Here is a 22,438-nt window from a genome sequence, read left to right as displayed (position 1 = left end):
ACTACCAAAATAAATAATAAAAATTATCAAATCTTTATTTACTTTACCTTTCAGCTAAATACCAAACCGAAAAAATTTATTTAGATCTGATAAATGACCGCACTTATGTATCAAAATAAATAGAATTCAGTATTTTCTAAAAGGTGTTCAGAGTTATTTATTTTTTAAATGCTGAATTTTATTAATCTAATATTTAAATCGGACATAAATCGGGTATGGGAAAGCTTTTCCGTATCAAACTTTTCCTTCATACAGTCCAAGCAAAGCCAAGCGTCATCTTCTTACTAACATTATCGTAATGGCAGTTGGACAACAATGACAAAAAAAATCTCTCCCTTCGTGTAGGATATGAAATATAAGTGTCTTAGCGGTAGAAGAAACCACAGACTAAAACCAAAAGAGTAAAAAAAATGGAGGCCATAGAGCACAAGACCGTTAATGTCAATGGAATTAACATGCATGTGGCGGAGCTGGGCCCAGTTCAGGGCCCTGTCATTCTCTTCATCCATGGATTCCCGGAGCTATGGTACTCCTGGCGCCACCAGATCCTTGCTCTGGCTTCTCAAGGTTACCGAGCAGTGGCACCCGATTTGAGAGGCTACGGTGATACCGATGCGCCGGCTGATCCGCAGAGCTACACTTGCTTCCACATCGTTGGCGATTTAATCAGGCTCCTCGACGCCGTGGCACCACAGCAGGAGAAAGTTTTTGTAGTGGGCCATGATTGGGGTGCCCTCATCGCTTGGTACCTTTGCTTGTTTAGACCAGATAGAGTAAAAGCTTTGGTGAACTTGAGCGTGCCGTTTTTCCCCAGAAACCCTGAGATGAAATTCGTTGAGGCGTTTCGAGCTGCGTATGGGGATGATTTCTACATGTGCAGATTTCAGGTTTTATTGCTATTTGATCATTGCACATATTAAATTACTGTTTGATCTTAATTTGAGCTGGTAATTTTGCTTTTCTCTCGTAGGAGTATGGAGACATAGAAGCGGAGTTTGCTGAACTTGGTACAGAGAGAGTTATCAAGGAATTCCTGACTTACCGTAATCCAGGTCCTTTTATTTTTCCAAAAGGAAAAGTTTTTAGCCGACCAGCAGGAGATCCAATTATTCTGCCCTCTTGGCTGTCTGAGGAAGAAGTTCAATACTACACCACCAAATTTGACAAGAGAGGCTTTACCGGTGGTGTGAACTATTACCGGAATCTCGACCGGTGAGGTTTTCTTATATATATAAATTATCAAATCTAATATTTAATTTGCTTTAATTGATCGATATCTGCAATCAAGAACAGAGTTTTATTGTTTTGATTAAAATTATGCAGAAACTGGGAACTCACAGCACCATGGACTGAGGCTCAAGTGAAAGTACCAAGTAAGTTCATAGTGGGAGATGAGGACCTTGTCTATAGATTTGTGGGTATCAAGGACTACATAGAGAAAGGAGGGTTCAAGAGAGATGTTCCTATTTTAGAAGAAGTTGTTGTAATGGAAGGAGTAGCTCATTTTCTGAATCAAGAGAGGCCTGGTGAAATTAATAACCATATTTATGATTTCTTTAAGAAGTTCTGATTTGAGAAAGAGAGCTATCTCATGCCTCTTCTATGGTTTGTTCTTATCTTCTCTTTTTCTTTTTTCAAATGTTTTGTGGAATAAAGGAAGTCTCCTAATGATTTGAGTAATGGAATAAAGAGAGTAAGTTTGCTTTATATATAATACTAGTACTTTGTATTGCATAAATTAAGACATAATAAAGTGAAGCACTTAGGCTAAAGATGAATTGTAAAGCAAAGGATAACTATATGATTAAGGGAAAAAAAAAAAGCACATGAATTGGGGCATAAAAAATTCAAGCACTGAAGCCAAAAATGAATTGTAAAGTAAATCATTTATGATATATGTGGCTAAAAAATTAAAACCACCGTCCGTGGATCAAACCCGCGACCACATGGCCAAAAAGCATGCACTCTACCGACTAAGCTAAGGGAGCTCTTATGATATTTTCTTCTAAATTTATTTAGTGTAAACCTTGTCAGCCGTATCCACAAAACAATACATAAATACTTAAATAGATAAAACTTTATTATTTTACAAAAAAAAAAAAAAAAAACATTTAAAAAAATATAGTAAACTCTTTCTAAAATTAAGATGGAAGAATGATTCATCACTCAAACTACTTCAACTTGAATTTTGAGTAAAATTGGAGTTATTTTTACAGTTGAAAGAAAAAAAAAAACAAAAGTAAAGAATTAAGCTTCAAAAGGAGAAAGAAAATTATAATTTTATTATTATTGACATAAAATTATTAAAAATAAATATTTAATAAATGTTTAGAGTTTAAATATAACTTTAATTTTATCATCCCGAATAACTCATCTCACGAAGACAACAGTCAAACTCTTATTCTTTTCTTATATTCGTCTGCCTCTGCTTAGGTGGCATATTCTGCCTGGACTTTGCTTTATAAAGTAGTAAGTAGTAAGTCATTTGTCCGTTTGCAGTCAACAAGTCATCATTCAACAATAATTATCGCCACGATGACTGTTACGATTACAATGTTAACAATTATCGTCATTTTTTGTTCTAACGCTGGACTTTCTCGGGAAACAAATATATACGATCCTCGTTTTTGCACATTAAGAAGCGAAACCCAAAACCAAAACCTAAATAACCAAACTTCTGTAGAAATAATGGACGCTGTCGAGCACAGATTTGTTCACGTCAATGGCATCAACATACATGTGGCAGAGGCAGGTCCAGTTAACGGCCCGGTAATTCTCTTCATCCATGGATTCCCTGAGCTATGGTATTCCTGGCGGTACCAGATCGTCGCTCTGGCTTCTCTTGGTTACCGAGCAATTGCACCGGACATGAGAGGTTATGGCGACACCGATGCGCCGGCTGATCCGCAGAGCTACACTTGCCTCCACATCGTGGGGGATCTAATCGGGCTCCTCGACGCCGTGGCACCACAGCAGGAGAAGGTTTTTGTTGTCGGCCATGACTGGGGTGCATACATAGCGTGGTACTTGTGTCTGTTTAGACCAGACAGAGTGAAAGCTTTGGTAAACCTGAGTGTGGCGTTTGCTCCTCGAAACCCTAAGAGGAAACCTACTGAGGGGATGAGAGCTGTGTATGGAGATGACTACTACGTTTGCAGAATTCAGGTCTCCTCTTGAATTATGGATAACCACATTTTAGTTCTTAATAAGATACTTTTTGCATGGATTAACTATTGCTTTAATATTTTTAATTTTTTATATACTGTTTCAAGCGGTTCTTTTGTAGGACCTGTAGATTAGGGATTTAGGTGGGTAGGGACTAGGTGTTCTTCCGTAATCTTGGGCCCCTATTTAATATCCCATGTCGCTTTAGTCCAATTTTCTTCTATTGCCACAAAAATGGTTTTTTACTTGTTGGATATTGTCATCCTGGGAGGCGCAAACTGGGTTTATCACAAAGATTATGGTAATTATTACGGATTAAGTTTTATTAATTGCTTGGCGGTTGTTTTTGTTAGGAGCCTGGAGATATAGAAGCTGAATTTGCAGAGCTTGGTACAGAAAAGATTATGAAGGAATTTTTGACATATCGTAATCCAGGTCCCCTTTTATTGCCTAAAGGCAAAGCTTTTAGCCGCCCATCGGAAACTCCACTTGTGTTACCCTCTTGGTTTTCTGAGGAAGATGTGCAGTACTACATCAACAAATTTGAAAAGAAAGGCTTCACCGGAGGATTGAACTATTACCGGATTGTAGACCGGTGTGTTTCCCCTCTAAATTTTACTCACTAGCCAGTAATAAAAAAAAAAAAAAGCTTGTAGCTTTTTTGCCATTTTTAGATTGTTGAAATTGAATGTAAGTGTTTCTTTATTCTTTAATTTCATTTTTGCAATTTTTATGTTGCAGAAACTGGGAACTCACAGCACCATGGACTGGGGCTGAAGTGAAAGTACCTGTTAAGTTTATAGTGGGCGATCAAGACCTCACCTATAACACTTTCGGAACCAAGGACTTTATAGAGAAGGGTGGATTCAAGAAAGCTGTTCCATTTTTGGAGGAAGTGGTTATAATGGAAGGTGTTGGTCACTTTCTCAATGAAGAGAAGCCTGAAGAGATAAATAAACACATCTATGATTTCTTTCAGAAATTCTGATTTGCTATTTCCTGTTGTCTTTCTGTGTGAGAGCTTGCATGTTAATGTATTGGCAAAAATGTTATTCCAAGTTTCCAACCCATTGGGGCCTCATAATGAATAAAAAACAAGAGAAAAAACAAAAACAAAAAGAAACTCTTTTTCATATCAGAAATTCTATTCCGACTCAAGATTCAAGATGTTGAAATGTTTAACTTCAGTACTGTACACAGGAAAATTAGTATTTTATTACTTTTGACTAAAAGGATAACAAATTAATTTTAAATATTAAATATAACATGAGGCTGGATTTTCTCTATAACATGAGGCTGGATTTTCTCCGGGAAACAAATACTTAGAATCCTCTTCTTTGCACATTAAGAAGCCAAAGCCAAAGCCAAAGCCAATCAAACTTCTGTAGAAAAAATGGATGCTATAGAGCACAGATTTGTTCAAGTCAATGGCATTAACATACACGTGGCAGAGGCGGGTCCAGTGAACGGTCCCGTAATTCTCTTCATCCATGGATTCCCTGAACTATGGTACTCCTGGCGGCACCAGATCGTGGCTCTGGCTTCTCTCGGTTACCGAGCTGTGGCACCGGACATGAGAGGCTACGGCGACACCGATGCGCCGGATGATTTACAGAGCTACACTTGTTTCCACATCGTCGGCGATCTAATCGGGCTTCTCGACGCCGTAGCACCACAGCAAGAGAAGGTTTTTGTTGTTGGCCATGACTGGGGCGCATACATAGCTTGGCACTTGTGTCTGTTTAGACCAGACAGAGTGAAAGCTTTGGTCAACCTCAGTGTGGTGTTTGCTCTTCGAAACCCTAATGGGAAACGTATTGAGGTGATGAGAGCTGTGTATGGAGATGATTACTACATGTGCAGATTTCAGGTGTGTTCTTGAATTGTTGATTACCGCGTTTTAGTACTTAATTAAGATACTTTTTGCATGGATTAATTATTGTTTTAATATTTTATCTACTGTTTCAAGTGATTCTTTCAATACGTAGATTAGGGGTTTAGGTGGGTAGGAATTAGGTAAATTTGAAACGAATGTCTTTGATACGTTTTGCTTTTGGGTTTCCAATTAAATTTTTCTTAATTGCTTGGTGGTTGTTTTTTCAGGAGCCTGGAGAAATAGAAGCTGAATTTGCAGAGCTTGGTACAGAGAGAATTTTGAAGGAATTTTTCACATATCGTCATCCAGGTCCCATTTTCTTGCCTAAAGGCAAAGCTTTTAGCCGCCTTCCGGAAACTCCACTTGTGTTACCTTCTTGGTTCTCTGAGGAAGATGTGCAGTACTACACCAACAAATTTGAAAAGAAAGGCTTCACCGGAGGACTGAACTATTACCGGATTTTAGACCGGTATGTTTCCCATCTAAATTTTTATTTGTTGGACAGTAATAAAAAGCTTGTTGCTTTTTGCCATTTTAAGATTGTTGAAATTGAACTTAAATGTGTCTTTATTCTTGATTATCATATCATTTTTGCCATTTTATTTTTCTTGCTTTCGTACTGCAGAAACTGGGAACTCACAGCGCCATGGAATGGGGCTCAAGTGAAAGTGCCTGCTAAGTTTATAGTCGGAGATCAAGACCTCACCTATAACTCTTTCGGAGCCAAGGATTATATAGAGAAGGGTGGATTCAAGAAAGCTGTTCCATTTCTGGAGGAAGTGGTTATAATGGAAGGAGTTGCTCACTTCCTCAATCAAGAGAAGCCTGAAGAGATAAATAAACACATTTATGATTTCTTTCAGAAATTCTGATTTGTTATTCCTGCTCGTGTTGTTCAATATAAGTATGCGATGCTAAATAAACACAAATCTTGTAATATTAAAACACTGGTTTTAACTTCTGATAAGCAATGACTCGAGCAAACTTCTGGCAAGCAATAACTTGGGCAAACACATCATAGAGAATGGTAATAAATAAATAGCCTTTTTTCCCCCCAAGACAATGCATAATAGCACTTCCCTATCTGTTAAGTCCACAATTTTATTCACAACTTTATTATTAGCTCCATGGAAAGGTTGATCATGCCATGATCCAATTCAACAACAAATTACAAAATTCGATGCTTACAAATCACTGGTCGAGCAACTTTGACAAAGTGAGTCCTTTACTGGATCTGCCTCGGCCACCATTCGGAGCCAGAATCTGAAAGAAAATTTCCCCTTACAATAGGTGATGATCATGGTATGATAGGATGTGGACTTGCTTCAATAACTTCATGGTCTTATTCGTTTTTCAACATTAAACTGAACATCGACAAGATCTGTTATGCCTGCAGTTATCTTTTGACCTATTTTTACAGGGCCAACGCCTGGTGGAGTGCCTGCTCAAAATGATTCAAACAATAATAAAATTACTCAAAATATTGCCGTAACTATGTCCGAGAAGAAAACCTATCTAAATAGATAAAAAAACATGATATTACAGTAACAACTATGGTTATGATTTTGGTAGAATAAACAAATGTAAATTGCAGTAGCAACTAACAAGGCGTTGCTGTTGCTCTTATCAGTATCAACTGATATACCAACTTTATTAGAGGAAAGCTACATGTCCATATTTTGTCAGTAAAATATCAAAATCTTTAGATGGAATTCAGGAGGAGTCCAATTTGGTACCTGTTAATATAACATCTCCTTCAAAAAGTGTCATGATTGAACTTATGTGACTAATGAGATAGGGAATCTTAAAAATCATATCCTTAGTGGAACCCTTCTGTCGTACATCCCCATCTACCTATGGCATGAAAGATCCATTCGATCCCAATCAGTATGAGAATAACATTTGAAAAAGGAAGTGTTGAGTACAGAAAATAATCTTTTTCACACCTTTAACCACAGTTCCAAGTTATCGGGATCAGGCACAGCTGACTTGGGAAGCTGCAGTAAGTATTTTCAGAATCAAAAGTTAAAGCATGATCAACAACACTGAACAAAAAATACATACTGCTAGAGAATAAACTAAAAAGAACCAAGATTTTAAGGTCCTGTTAGTCAAAGGTTTACGGATTAGATATTAAAGAAGAGACCATAATCAAGGTTGGATTTGATGGTTAGGGAACTTTCTGTAAGTGCATAGAGAAAGTGTTGCACAATCCCTCACTATCTTATCCCATACCCTCCCAATCCCACATTGCACGTTTATCTTCACTCATTATTACGCTTCAAAAGTTTATTATTAACATGATTTAAGCAAAGAAAGAAGCAGTTAAAAAGTGACAAAAGGAATTCCAATTGATTTCTTACGACAGAACTAATAGGTGTGAACGTGTCCTGCCCTTTGGCCACAGTCCATGGAAGCCCTGCAGACTGACAATAGTAGAATGGAAGAGACATTAGTAAGTAAAAGGCCAGTCACCACATACAAAATTCTGAACTAGTTACACACAATAACAAAAAAAATAGAAAAGAAACCCTAAGCAGTGTGGGTAGTTGTTTTCAGTAAGAAAATAAATTTTATTTAGTGAAAAACAGCACAACCAACAAGCCAAAAGATTCAAGATTTAACGATTGGACACTGCTGATTTTCACACATGTTTATCCTCATGAGGGTCACTGCTCCACGTATACACTGACGATCCACCATAAAAGTTCACATATGAATTTGGTGCATCCATAAACTATCAAATAAATGGTAATCATTTTATCGGTTTACTCTCCCCACAAATGGCATAAATTTTGCTTCTTGCAATAATTCCAAAACTTTAAACAAGAGGTTCAACGGAATTGGCTTATTACCTCACAAAACCTGAACTGGGTGCAGAAATTTTACCTTAGCAGAAGATTGGATTTCTCTTGCAGTCATATCCAAGCCAAGAGCATAGCCTAAAATTCAAAAATAGTCCGTTAATTCATCTTCAAACTAATACTTTTCTTATTTGGAAAAAACAAGTTGTTGAATTGCTTCCTCTTTCCATGAATCAAATCAACAACGTTTAAGTATACAATCGAAAAAGAATGTACCTCCAACATAATCCATAGCGATTGTCTGGGGCACATCGCGACCTTTCTGGCCGATCACAACAGCTAGCTCCACTTCATGATCCAGCGACTCCAATGGATGGGGAATCTCGATTGTGCCTCCATTCTCCAAGTATGACGATGTGGGTTTGAGAAACAACACTGGCTCCTACTGATACCGAAATTTCAATACGAAATCTAAAAACGAAAATCTGAATCAAATTTATATATACAAATATAACCTTAGGAACGGCGTTGCCGAGTTCCTTGGCATGAGCGGCGTAGTTACGGCCAACGGCGATTATTTTTGTCCCAACTTGCAGTAGCTTTTGAACGCCTAAAGACGCCGTAGCCATCTCTCTTCCTTCCTGGTTCTTTGAGGTTAAAACCCAAATGCTGGAGTCTCTTTGACTAGTGCACGAAGACTCTGTACTATGATTAAAGACAAAGTTAAAAGTTATTATTTGAATCAGAAAAAACGTTATAAATATGCGTGTCAAATTTCATTGTAATCCATAATAATCCGTTGAAGGAAGGAAATTGACAATTTACAGACATTAATTTCCATATTACTTTTCAAACAGATAGACAATCCATAACATGATTTTTTATTTTTTATTTTATGATATGTGTGTTAACTGTTATTGTAATCCATAATCCCATCAGAGGAAGGAAATTTACAATTTACAAACATTAATTTCCATTTGAAACAAAATTGAAATATAAAGTAAATTTGTTTTTAGAAATTCAGCAATTCATTAATAAGATTGAAATACAAACTAAAATTTTATAACTATTTTATTGTTACCGTAATCATTTTATTTTTTTTTGGCTAGAAATATTATGATACAAGCTATATTTTTACTATGCTGCGATTTTTAAGCAAGGTAATAATTAATTATTCTTAAAGGAAGGTACATGTCTAGCCCATCTGAATTCTTGGCTCGTGACTATGTTAAAATGAAGCAATTCCATAAAGCAGAAGCATTACAGGTTCAGACATTTGAACAGTTTCTTTTACCGTTCATTATTTTTTCAATATTATTGGCACTGAACGGTAAGTTTCAGAGTACAATGTTTCTATTTGTTTCTCTTTAAAGAATCGTACAAGCTCACTCATCTCAAACACAACATTATCAATTCTGGTTTTTCAATCAACTGTTTCCACTCATTGCAAAATCTTGCAACTGTTGCCCCATCTAGAACTCTATGATCTGCACCAATGTTTACCTGAAAAAAAAGAAATATCCAAGTGATAAAACTGAAAACCTGCTATGTCTATCAACTAATAAACAATTTAGCACGAATTTGTAATTCCTACACCACCCAACAATCAGCATTCCTATATATATATATATATATATATATATCAGGATTTTTTGACAAAGGTGTTTGCTCTTATAATCACAAGCAAATGCAAAATGTAATAAATGAAAAAAGAACGAATGAAATGTTTCTTACAGTCATGATTGATGCAGGATAGACATTTCCATCATCAGCGAACTGCGGAACCTTCTGAATTCTACCAATTGCAATGATGGCAACCTCAGGCAAATTGATGATAGGAGCACCAAACTTCCCACCAATGGCACCAATATTGCTTAGAGTAATTGTTCCCCCAGTTATGTCCTCAGGGTTAAGCTTGTTCTCCAATGCCAATTGTTGTAACCGTGCCAGCTCCTTTGTTATCTAAATATATAAATGCATCCTTTCTAGAATGTGAGTATAGTATTTGTAGCTACCATCTAAAAGTATACACCAGTAAGCTAAACTCTCTTATATATATATATATATATAGAGAGAGAGAGAGAGAGAGAGTTTAGGCACTATTCATCCTTGTCCATACTCATAATCCATCTAAATTGCTAGCATAAAGGTGAGTTGCAATTTCCAAAGATTTTAGTTTTCAAACTGAATGAACATTCTTCATTTTGCAACATCCTGATTGATGCTGATAATAAAATCGAGCATTTCATATGCATTGACCTAAAGAATAATTGTGTGTGAAAAGAGCATATTTGTGATATCTCAGTTTATGTTTTTCCTTAAAGAAAAATTCTAGACTATTAATTAAACACATATTTCAATTAACTCATAAAGGAATGACGGACAACTTTTCATATGATATCATATGAAAAGTTGTGAAACTAACCTCCAAGATGGACAGAGACTGAACATTCTTTATGCTGGGTACAACCAGGCCATGTGGAGTAGCCATTGCAATTCCAATATTATGGGACCCTAAAATGATCGATAATGAATTCTTGTTAGGAAAAAAAAATATATATATAACATTTAACATGACAAAGGAGACACTAACTTATAAATTCCAAATTGCTATGAACATTTGTCATCAGAATTATCAAAGCTTCCATTTATTAAAATATGAACACATGCATAAACAAACATATACAAAAATGTACATCTGCCCACTAGCAAGAAACTACTGATAGGCTTATGTATTAATGGAAATGTAGTAATAATTTTCGGTGGTTTTTATAAGTAGGCAGATTGGTGGATTGTTGCTGATCTATGCAGTATGAAATGCTTCAATCTATTTAACTGACAAATTAACATTTTGTTGACAGTGACTTATGTCCAGATACGTTAGACCTTTGCAGATTTTGCACAGGATCCGCACATTCCAATCTTTAGTTACTCAAAAATAAGAGTTTTCAGAAACAAGAAGTGTCATGCCTAGACATGGCAAGCTTATTCCAAACCTTAATCACTTATTAAAAATGTCCTCATTAGTAACATAACTAGCACATACTGCTTGGCAGAATAAACACAAACCTTTTAGAATAACCTCTAATGATTCATCATTGAAGCAACTATTCATCCAGGGATACTTGCTGAGGGCAATTGAAAGAGACTTTATCAACAATGGAAGGAAAGTGTGCTTGATGCCCGGATCAGTATTGTTATTCTGGAAAGATGCTTTAAGCTCCACTAATGCATTGCAATTAACCTCTTCTACATAATGAAAATGAGGAACTTTTGCAGCCATGGACATTGTCTTCACCATTGTCCGTTGGAAACCCCTGAAAGAGTTGTTTTAATAATTCTGCTAAAAAGCATATTTCACTGGAATGCAAAACAATGAAACTAATAAAATTATTGTTCCATAAAAAAAAGTTAAAAGAAAATCTGGTGAGTAGTTGGATTCGGATTTTTTTTTTTTTTTTTTTTTTTTTTTTTTTTTTTTTTTTTTGGTTTTGGATCCATTATGAAAACTGTGATAGCTCTAGAGCATACAAACCATTTCCATTTTTATCCCTCTTCCAATATAATCTTTGTATGGCTATGAGGCAGATGCTAACTGATGTAAAATATATTTCAGGTTTGTTAAAAACCTGGCCCATGTTCAAAAATATATAAGTGTGTGCTGTTGCAGATTCATGTTTCTATATAATATTACCTCAAGGGAACTGTCTTATCATCATGAGGCTGTCCTAATCCAGCTGATGCATATGAGAAACTACCTTTTTCCCCCTGAGAGTTGTTTCCAGAATCAGAATCAGAACTCATAGTTCCAGATGAATCTTTGATAATTCCCTTCTGAATACCATACTTAAGTACATCTTCTTTTAGTATCCTTCCATCTTTACCACTTCCAGGAACATCATTTAAATTTATACCGTGTTGCTTTGCAAGGTGTCGCACAGCTGGTGTGGACAAGACTCCACCAATTTGACTTTTATCCAGCTTGGAACCAAGTGACTTCGTCTCCTCTATGTCACCATGCATCAGAGAAGTAGCCTGAGAATCCTCAACTACCATTTTAAGAAGAGTTTCTCCAACCTACAACATTACTGCGGTTTAATCAAACAAGATATATATCCTCAAGAATTCAAAGTAACAATGCATATATACATAAAAAGTATAGTAATAGTTGTTCACTTTCACAACTATTTCATGACTGGCACTGATTCGATTCTTTTTTTCGTCTTCCATTGTAACTTGCTATACAATATGAATATAAATTGTCCAACTAACCTACTGCCCTTGCTCAGACTTTGCTACCAAAATTTAGCTAAAGTACATTTCCTAGCAACTGAATTTTCTGGCCTGGTTTTAGATTAAACTCAAACAAATTTCCTAGTCCACATCTCCCAATTGTTGAAAGATTGCCAATATCATCTGTATTACCAAACATTGTTTCTCACTCCCACTCAAGCAGCCAACACCACGCATGAAATAATAATGAATCCTAATCTGCATAAGTTTCAAAACAGATTTTACCTTTACAATGTCACCGGGAACATAAAAAATTTGAGCAATTTTCCCCTTGTAACGACTTGTTATTTCAATGGTTGCTTTGTCACTCTGAACTTCACATACTGGTTGAAATTCCTCAACTTCATCCCCCTGCCCGAAGAACAGAATCCACATTCACTACTGTTAATCGAAGTCATTTATGGTCACAAGCGTTGAGTGTAGGCATACAACAGTAAGACAGATAATATAAATATGCACTCCCAATTAAATTAACAATTTGAAACATACTGAAATTTCATTGATCCGATTGCATGAAAATTATATTTGAGTTTGTCACTCACCTCTTGCACATACCATTTGAGAAGTTCACATTCAGCAATCCCTTCACCAGTTTGCGCTAAAGGTACATCAACTATTCCACCCACTGGATGATCCGCCAACGCATGACTCGAAAAGCAATGTCTATTCACCCTATATTCAACGCCGAACTACAAAATCGAGGGAAAATTGGAACTCTTATAATTTGATTAGGCTAATTGAACTTGATTGTGCCAAAGAAGAAACAGATACTCACGTCGATCAAGTTATTAACTAAACGAGACGATGACGAAGCGTAACTACAGAAAGCCAGCAGTGAAGACAATCCTGGAGGTGGTTGTCTATGCTCGGTGACTGCCGCCGGCAACGGCGATGACAAAGCTTGAGAAGTATATGGGAATAGAGACCGCGGGGCGGAGGTCCAAATCCGTTTCTGCCAAATCCTCCTTCCGATCATTATCGAGCTGCTGCGACACCGCACCGAGAACTTGAGAAGTGAGAGAGACTAATCCGCTTTTAAAATTTTTGATTAGCGAGACAGATAAAGATTAAGAAACGTGACGCTAATCATTTTCTTAAAATTGCGTGCCATTGCCACATCAGCTCCTACTAACCAATATGGATAGATATCCGTTAATTAGCAGTCTTCGGTTGTGTTAGAACTTAACAACTTAAGACGGAACAGTGCATTTGTCAGTAGTTTTTAACGACCGACGAATTGGCAAGAATAAGATTAGGAATTTCTTTAAAAGAAATTAGCGAATATATCCAAAAGATCAGTTGCTAATTACTGCTTAATAAATACTTTCCAGCTAAGCATGGAGCGAGAAACATTACGTGTAGGTGTAGGTGAGTTGGTCAAACACGAGCAAGTTGACCGCTCCTCAAAAAATAATCCAAAAATACGTGATTTTAGAACTAGGGCCCAACAGGGCCATCTAATTATGGGTCCAGCCCATTTAGCTCGATCTAAAGGGCTTTCATCAAGACTTGGACTTTGTTTTACAGAGTTCAGTCCAGGAAAAAGTATACAATTACAAAAAAATAGCCCATTCTTTATATGTTGGACCTTGGTGTTGTCGGTCCATCATTACTGTCCTTCAACGAAATAGTCCGAACGCCTCTAAAATCAGCCACATATCTTGTATTAGTTATATATATATATTACACCCAATTTTTAATAATAATTATAATTGTAATATTTGAATTCTTCAAGAAAGAGTATAATATTATAATATTCTCATTAATAGGAAAAAATACAACTTAAATCTTTTATTTGAAGATGACCGGAAGAAAAGATTAGTTTTCAAATAAAAATTGATTATTATTTTTAAATAGAATGACAAAGAAACTTTCTGCCATTTTACCCTTTCCATAGCTTTCTACACATGATGCCTCCAAATGTTAATAGTATACATAAAGGTCCTTTTCTTTTTTCTTGTTTAATTTAAACATTTATGTAATAGCACTGATAGCCCAAAACACATCATGACATCCTAAGGCCTGCCACACTTTTTGTACATTATTTTCACCTTGTGCTTAGCCGATGTGGGATTTGCCTAAGGTGTAGGTGCCCCAAACCTGGGATGTCACAATTGAAGTCATAGAATCTTGATATTTTAATTTTCACCCTCTCACCCCACCTATATCATATTTAGATTTAAGACAATAAATTGAACCGACCTAACATAAGCACTAGAGAGTAGAGAGCCACTTGAGTTGAGCATATAGTTATAACTTTTGTGGCCAAATGCAATATGGCCATATATAACTTTAGAACATGCAATTTTTTTTTAGTCCCATTACGTATAATATAAATACCTTTATCTCATGTTAACCTAATTTCCTCATCTACTAGAGGTACAAACAAGTATTTATGTATATATATAATGCATAGATGATGATGTTGATGACATGAGATTTCCCATCACTTAGTGTGCTCCATAAGAGTTAACCAAGTTAGGTCACCTTTAATTAGCATGTATGTGTCTATATATATATATATATATATATATATATATATATACATATATACATATATAGACACATACATGTTGTTTGCTTTAGCATTTTGGTTGAATCCCATAGGAGTGGGAGAAGTTTGGTTTTGATAGACTATTAATATACAGAAGAGTTGATATTTTTAAGGTTCACATGTTGATGTGCCCTGCAACCCAATACTCCATATGATAATCACATGATATTATTTTTGTTTTTCTTCAATTTTCACCAATTAAGCTATTCATAAACTTTTAGCATCTCTAAATTTTCATTAAATGTTCAGCTATATGTATATATATCATCCCACTTGTTAATTACCATACATCAAATATATGACTTCTTAATTTAGTCACATTAATAGATTTTTTTTTTTTTTTACTCTATCCAATATTATGAAAACAAAATTGTTCAATTTTGAAAATGTTAGGTGAAATGTAAATGTCATTGTACGATTATTTCCTTATGGATTATGTTAAATATATATGTTGTGTTAATAGCTATAGATATTGTGTGTTTGATCACTTTTTAGCTTTGGTTAAATGGAAAATAAATAAATAAATAAGGGAAATTTAAATAGGAACTGTCAAATGTTGTTGTCTAATTTGGTACTGAAAAGACCAAACATGATTTTTCTTTCAAAAAAAAGTTAAATTATATAGACAAAATAATTAAGAATTTGGTTGGTGTTGTTAATCATACATATTCTGTTGTTGTTGTTAGAACAATTAATTATGATTCAAATAAAAATATCTATCCTATCCATGACTAACTTGAATGTTCAAATCTAGTTGCTTGAATCTTATTAAATGCCAATTGAAAGACAAAAGAATTGAATGTCAATTCAACCCTTTAAAACGTATTTCTTTTTATGAAAGACTAATTAAATAATTTATTAAAATTCTAAAGAAAATAAATAAAAATCGTTCTGTATGGAAAATTATATAGCTTATGTCAAAAAAAAAAAAAAAAAAAAAGCAACAACAGTAACAAAGTTAAATGTGGATTCCAGCTAGCAAGAAATTAACGTCTCTAATAATTTTGTGTTTAGAATTAAGGGAAAAAAGCAATAATCGAGTTTGACTATGTATATATTTATATTTATATACATAAAAGGTGTCGTGAAGATTGCAACAAGATTCCTTATGACATAGCTCCAAGAAACATTCTTTTATTGAATTTGTTTTCATATGAAACAATGGGCATCTAGTGCTCAAGCAAAGGAACGCAACAAAGCTCTACCAACATAATAAATTTCCAAATGTCCAATAGATATATAGATAGTAGAAATTGATCTAATAAAGATTTTTTGGCACAATGTTATTTGGCTTTTGACTTATTAAAGATCTACCTCTAGTATTTGGCACTAGCAAGCTAAAATATGAGGTGAAGAGACCAAATAATGTGGACAAATCTTGTCTCCACTATGATTTTCTGATTTTAGGGAGATACCATCATAGTTAGGTTTTAAAATGTAACAAAAAATGTTGACTAAGTAGAACCAAAAAAGGGTTTGAGTGCTATATCTAGTAAGAAATGTCAAACTCATGGACCCTCAAAAATGGATTTTAATTACCCTCTAAGATCCACTAAATCTCTCTTTTTTATTGAGCTTTTTCTTGGGTTTGACTAATTTAATACTACTATATTCATACAAAGATATAAACATTTAACTTTTTCTTTATAATCTATATATACACTATATATAAATTGCTAAAAGAGAAGACACTAACCCAGCAACCAAAACGCACATATGTAAGTGGGGCATGCGAAAGAAAGGCATAACAATGTCGACTAGAGTGCATGCATTGCAATTGCAATTTGGTGGATTGGGTGAAATTGCTTTGCTTTAGACTTAGACTTAGATAATAAGATCTGTTTTGTGATTGGTTATTTGAGATATTGTCATGCCTCAGGGCTTCTAATATGTATAAATGTGTATTATTATATATATAAATAATATTTCGTTGTCAGCAATTGTGGGAGAAGTGAGGGTGAGAAGGAGAAGGGTGGTTTTGTTGTTTGAGTTGTTGGATACAAAGATCGAGGATCAGTCTGAGTCTTTGGCCCCAAAGCTTAAGCATTTCAATGACAACAAAAAAAATTTGGAGATGTGATGGTTGGATACGGTATCGTTTCCCCCTAACAACCACACTGGTGATATTTGTTGAATAGGAAGGCATAAAATCACATCTTGGATAAGATTGGGGATTTTTTTTTTTTCTTTTTTTTTTTTTAAATGTGATTGAAAGTGCAATTTGTAGACAAGATTTATCGAATGGGAAGTGGGTGTAATTATTGTCGATAAGATTGATTCCTTTGGTCATTTGGTGTAACTAGATGCACATGCATGGTTCCATCTAAGTCTGACATTAAACATAATTTTCTTAATTTCCCATCATTAATTTTAATTTTATCAAAATACATATATATATATATATATATATATATATATAACTGGAAAAAGTTTTGATAAGAAAATAGTTTTCGGTGTAACGGTAAAAATTAGTACACTTATAATATGAAATTGAAAATCATGAGTTTAAACCAGGGGAATAATTTTTCTATCAAAGAGAATGAATGTTGCCCTATAAATATAGAATACTTTATACATGATGACCCTTTAGAAAGTCCTGCTAAAACATTTCTCGAAATACCTTTTGGAGAATTCAACAATTTTGAATCTGAGGGCAGAGAAGCAAACGGTCTTAAAGGGTATGCACTGCAGTACATTTTTGACAAGACTATAAAAAAAAAAAGGAACAAAAGGGAAAATACATAAGAATAAATCGATTCTCTTAATAATTAAATGTCTTGATTTGAAAATTATGTTGATGAACAACTTCTGTTTCAATATATATTGTACATCAATTAATTATTTAATAATTGTAAAGCCATTATATATATATATGTGTGTGTGTGTGTGTGTGTGTGAATTGTTAGTTAGGGGGTGAGGCCTACGTGAATCGAAGAAGCGTGTAAGAGAAAGCATAATTGAGGCATTAAAGATGAGATCGATGTTATTGTAACGTTGAATAAAATGAAGCTTGTAAAAGAAGAAATATGGAAAACTGATATAGAAAGGAGTCTGGCTGTAGTAGCTTTAATAGACAAGGTGTGTGCTCCAATTAAATTTGTGGAGAGGTTTTGGTCCTAATGGCGATTGTGATTATTTTGGATTCATCTAAAAACATGTGAGAATAATAAAAATTAAGACTTTTGCTTCCAATACAATCTATAAATTCCAACTCTGTTTATGATGTAGACATCTTCCAATTTTTCTTTTTCATTGCAAAAGCTGACATGATACCAACATTTCTACGATATTATCAAGATTCCTCAAGGATCTAATACAAGAATCCCTGCTTCTATACATATGTATCTATCTTCATAAATTTTCACTACCCTCCAACGACCTTTCTTAGATATGCACATGTAGCTATTCATGTAGCACTTGTAATATATATAGAGCCACCTTTTGCACATGATATCTATAAAGGGTAAATTAATTGTGAGGTTTGGTTTGATTAATGTTCTTGCTAATGTAAAGAACGGAGATTTTGAATTCATGTTGTCTCAATCACAAGAGTTATCACTAACACTGTATTATAAAGTATTTATAGGATTAATTTAGGGTAAGTAGGTATTAATTAAAAATGGATGGGTCATATTATCTCACGTGGAGACTGAGTTGCGGATGATGATTTCCAAAGAGTAAGCGGATATGTTGGTTTTAATTTGGAAAATGACAAAGCGTGATTTGAACAGTAGGGCATGGGATGACAGCTTCAGTATATGACACGGTTAAAATAAGGTTTATGTGTTTTTTTTTTTATTATTATTATTTTTTGGTATTATACATCACCTTTACAATTTTATACTTTCTTACATTTTGTATGTGCGCTTAAAAACTAATTTAAAAATCCCACCGTTTCCCAACCTATAGCTGCCCTATAAATCTCCTCAATCCTCACTCTTTGCTTAAGTAATTTGCTCCCTTTTTCTCAATAAACCAGAAGTAACAAGCAAAATAGAAATAGCGAAAAAGAGATAAAGATGCTCACAACAGAGAAACCCCGCAAGTGCCCGACCATGCCGGAGGTATAGAGAAGATTGATCTTTTTAATTTCTTGCATGTGGTTTATATAGTGATTCATAATTTCTCATTCCCTAGTTTCTTTGTTTCAGGTCATCGACGAACTAAAGAAAATGACGGACATAGGCTTCCCTATAGTTGCTATGAGCTTGGTTGGTTATCTGAAAAACATGATTTTAGTTGTATGCATGGGAAGGCTAGGAAGTCTTGAGCTCGCTGGTGGTGCTTTAGCTATTGGCTTCACCAACATCACAGGCTACTCAGTCTTATCAGGCCTGGCGATGGGGATGGAGCCAATTTGTAGCCAAGCTTTTGGTTCAAGAAACTTATCAGTAGCATCTCAAACTCTACAAAGAACGATTGTCATGTTACTTCTTGCTTCACTACCTATTGGCTTAATATGGGTTAATCTTGAACCTCTAATGCTATCCATCCATCAAGAACCTGATATAACCAAACTTGCAAGTATATATTGCCGTTTCTCCATCCCAGATCTTATTGCCAATAGTCTTTTACATCCTTTACGCGTATATTTACGTAGTAAAGGAACAACATGGCCATTAATGTGGTGCACTTTGATCTCCGTTGTTCTACATCTACCCATTACTATATTCTTAACATTTTATCTTCATCTTGGAGTACCAGGAATTGCAATTTCCACTTTTATCTCCAATTTTAATACCCTTTTATTTATTTTATGCTACATGTATTTTACTCGTGTTCCTAAAGATGGGGAGTCTCTATATGTTCCACTCTCACCAACCCCGCTGTCTTCAACTCCTTCAATAGGTGAAGAATGGGGAATTCTACTTCGATTGGCTATACCGAGTTGTTTAGGTGTTTGTTTAGAATGGTGGTGGTACGAATTCATGACAATTCTTGCTGGATACTTATCTGAGCCTCGCGTAGCTTTGGCAACATCAGCGATAGTGATTCAGACAACATCACTTATGTACACATTGCCTACAGCACTAAGTGCATCAGTGTCGACCAGAGTAGGGAACGAGCTCGGAGCAGGAAGACCAGAAAAGGCACGATTGGCAACCGCAGTAGCAGTAGGATCAGCACTAGTAAGTTCATTATTTGGCTTGCTATTAACAACTCTAGGAAGAGAAGCATGGGCAAGAGTATTTACAGAAGATGAACGAGTTCTAAAGCTAACCATGGTGGTACTACCGGTAATTGGATTATGTGAGCTAGCAAATTGTCCACAAACCACAAGTTGTGGGATTTTAAGAGGAAGTGCTAGGCCAGGAATTGGGGCAGGGATCAACTTTTATTCCTTTTACCTGGTGGGTGCACCAGTGGCCATACTATTAGGCTTTGTCTGGAAAATAGGGTTCGTGGGGCTATGTTATGGACTTCTAGCGGCTCAAGTTACTTGCGTAGTATCAATCTTAACGGTTGTATACAAGACAGACTGGGAAAGAGAGTTGTTAAAGGCCAAAGACTTGGTGGGAAAAAGTGACGCATTAGCACATGCAATAAACCAAACAGTGAAATGTGAAGAAGAAGGGGTAGGGTTTCTGAAAGCAAACCAGAGCAGAGCATGCACTGCTAGTTGTTGATTTTTCAAAAGTGAACAATCGAATAGAAACACAGAGATAGAGAGAGAAAGAGAGATTTTTTTTATGGAAGCAAAAGGTTCTAATTCTCAGAATCAAATACACAAAAGTACGGCTTTAACAGGACAAAAATTCAAACTAGACACTTTTCATCTTCATTATTTCAACTCTTATATTATGTTGTGCTGTTTCCCTTTGCCTTGTCTTTCCTAATTTTTGTCCCTTCTGTTGTTATGATCTCCATGTACAAAAAGTCGTCTATTCAAACTTCAAACCTTCCATTGTAAAAAAAAAAAAAAAAAAAAAATCAAATGCTACTTTATTATGAGCCAGTTGTGTTCTCTTCCCTACTCTTTAATTTCTATGTCTTGCCTGCGGATTTTTTTTCCCCTTACGAAAACTCTCAAAACAATTTGATTTGCTAATGCTTAAAGCTATTAGAACCTTCCATTAAATTAACTGATACAAAGAACTTCTTGGTGGCTTTAGTAGGTATAAGGATCTATATTTTGACGTCTTCAAAGAATCCTTTGAAGAAAGCAATATATAAAATTAATCGTGTGAATTCATTATTTCTCTCCGGTCGGAAAGCCAAAATATAAATTACATCATTTACGACTTTGACATAAAGCTTAATTATTACTTTTGATTTTATTTTCCATATGCAATGGCCAATTGCAAATGGTTAAAATGGCAAAAGGAAGAGAAGTATGAACTTCTTTCTGTATTTTACTGCCACGCAATCATGACCTTTCCATATTTTAATACATTGAATATTTATTTTAAATTCTTTTAATTCCTTCCTATCAATTCATTATATTACCTAATGTGTTGCTCCACTACTGGTAGGTGTTAGCTAAATATGAAAACAATACATTTTAGGAAACCAACTCACATCAATGGAAAATTGGAGTTGGTAAAAAAAAAAAATGTTTGATTATTTAGAATTTTTGTTTTTTACAGTGTAAAAAAAATAGAAGTTGTAAATTAGAGCTTTGGGTAGAAAGGAATTCTTGCAGGTCGCCCATTTCTAGCTTGGGTCTAGCTTGAATTCTTCCGATCTCAAGTAGGATTTTTTTTTTTTTTTTTTTTCCTCTCTCAATAAACATGATTTTGCTGATTAAAAAAAGAATTATATAAACTTCAAAGCAATATATTGAGCGTATATCTATTCATCATGTATTGTTAACAGTTGATCGTCATCTGTCATTTTTATTTGTAGTTTACCTATTATCATTACACCAATTGTCGTTATTAAATTTATTTTATATATACATTTCGCGTAGGTATCTTCTTAGCTTATAATCATTTAGAGTAAGCAAATTCCTTGTGCAAATCTGAGTGTGATGAATGTGCAACAATTTTATTCTAACACGACATTCAAGTGTATATAAAGAAACTATATATATACAGACAAATAACGTATGGTCATTTTCATTATCAAGGAACTTGATAACCATGTCTATTAATATTAATAAACCAAATTTTGATAACGAGAAAGTTTTGTAGGATGGTGATTGATCTTCATCAATTAAGGAAAAAGAAAAAATACCCATTTTGAATTTCATATTTTTGTACATATATATGGTTATAACGCAATGGATCTTGGAAAAATATAATTAAATTAACCATATAATGTGTCAATTGAGTGGAAAACCACTCATTAATTTGCCTACACTCCTTCAAAAGCAACCTTTTCTTAATAAATATGCTTGTCATTTATTACTTTGACGTATCTATCTATTTATAATTAAAGATCTCTTATAATCTCAGATATTATTTGTATTATGAATGTCTATTAATCATAATTAATAACTAATCAAAAAGATTAATAATGATGCATGACCCACTTATACATGTGATATAAACAACATTGTACCGAACCATATGGATCCTTGGCATCAACATGAAACGTGAAGTCCTTTCGCTAAAATATAAAGCACATCAAGACAGGCATCGGCTTGGCATGCCATGTGTAATTATGTATTTACCAGAAAAAAAGAAATTAAAAAATAAAAAATAAAAAAGAAAGAGAAAGCATATGCCATGCACGTGTGATACCACTTGCATGTCATGTAAGGTAGTATCTCGTTATCTCTATCAACAAGCAACTCGACATCAC

The 22,438-nt window shown here is 34.7% G+C and overlaps 6 protein-coding genes across 6 annotated transcripts; 4 read left to right on the top strand and 2 right to left on the bottom strand.

Moving 5' to 3' along the window:
- Positions 1-261: 261 nt before the first annotated feature.
- LOC105643459 (epoxide hydrolase 2) lies at positions 262-1,707 on the top strand. Its single transcript, XM_037635434.2, has 3 exons — positions 262-887; positions 971-1,212; positions 1,324-1,707. Exons 1-3 carry the CDS (start codon positions 411-413, stop codon positions 1,568-1,570), a joined length of 966 nt encoding a protein of 321 aa, XP_037491362.2. The 5' UTR covers positions 262-410; the 3' UTR covers positions 1,571-1,707.
- Positions 1,708-2,494: 787 nt separating this feature from the next.
- Positions 2,495-4,307, top strand: LOC119369263 (epoxide hydrolase 1). Its single transcript, XM_037635435.2, has 3 exons — positions 2,495-3,165; positions 3,519-3,760; positions 3,907-4,307. The coding sequence occupies exons 1-3, from the start codon at positions 2,536-2,538 to the stop codon at positions 4,151-4,153; spliced, it is 1,119 nt and encodes a 372-aa protein (XP_037491363.1). The 5' UTR covers positions 2,495-2,535; the 3' UTR covers positions 4,154-4,307.
- A 143-nt stretch (positions 4,308-4,450) lies between these two features.
- On the top strand, positions 4,451-6,008 carry LOC105643456 (epoxide hydrolase 2). The gene is made up of 3 exons (XM_012228582.4): positions 4,451-5,035; positions 5,269-5,510; positions 5,667-6,008. Exons 1-3 carry the CDS (start codon positions 4,559-4,561, stop codon positions 5,911-5,913), a joined length of 966 nt encoding a protein of 321 aa, XP_012083972.3. The 5' UTR covers positions 4,451-4,558; the 3' UTR covers positions 5,914-6,008.
- Positions 6,009-6,122: 114 nt separating this feature from the next.
- Positions 6,123-8,570, bottom strand: LOC105643457 (Fumarylacetoacetate (FAA) hydrolase family). Its single transcript, XM_012228583.4, has 7 exons — positions 8,361-8,570; positions 8,122-8,287; positions 7,931-7,983; positions 7,405-7,467; positions 6,988-7,038; positions 6,778-6,895; positions 6,123-6,482 (listed from the first exon to the last, which is right to left on the bottom strand). The coding sequence occupies exons 1-7, from the start codon at positions 8,472-8,474 to the stop codon at positions 6,376-6,378; spliced, it is 672 nt and encodes a 223-aa protein (XP_012083973.1). The 5' UTR covers positions 8,475-8,570; the 3' UTR covers positions 6,123-6,375.
- Positions 8,571-9,071: 501 nt separating this feature from the next.
- On the bottom strand, positions 9,072-13,245 carry BCE2 (2-oxoacid dehydrogenases acyltransferase family protein). The gene is made up of 8 exons (XM_012228581.4): positions 12,914-13,245; positions 12,681-12,827; positions 12,364-12,489; positions 11,540-11,922; positions 10,915-11,162; positions 10,271-10,359; positions 9,580-9,807; positions 9,072-9,348 (listed from the first exon to the last, which is right to left on the bottom strand). Exons 1-8 carry the CDS (start codon positions 13,112-13,114, stop codon positions 9,235-9,237), a joined length of 1,536 nt encoding a protein of 511 aa, XP_012083971.1. The 5' UTR covers positions 13,115-13,245; the 3' UTR covers positions 9,072-9,234.
- A 4,733-nt stretch (positions 13,246-17,978) lies between these two features.
- LOC105643663 (MATE efflux family protein) lies at positions 17,979-20,644 on the top strand. The gene is made up of 3 exons (XM_012228855.4): positions 17,979-18,469; positions 18,672-18,756; positions 18,844-20,644. The coding sequence occupies exons 1-3, from the start codon at positions 18,435-18,437 to the stop codon at positions 20,317-20,319; spliced, it is 1,596 nt and encodes a 531-aa protein (XP_012084245.2). The 5' UTR covers positions 17,979-18,434; the 3' UTR covers positions 20,320-20,644.
- Positions 20,645-22,438: the final 1,794 nt, after the last annotated feature.

Source organism: Jatropha curcas, chromosome 7 (assembly GCF_041381405.1).
Source record: "Jatropha curcas cultivar XTBG-Jc1 chromosome 7, XTBG_Jcur_1.0, whole genome shotgun sequence".
Lineage (NCBI taxonomy): Eukaryota > Viridiplantae > Streptophyta > Magnoliopsida > Malpighiales > Euphorbiaceae > Jatropha > Jatropha curcas.
Note: the sequence above shows the minus strand (reverse complement) of the source record. Positions and strands in the feature narration are given on the sequence as shown.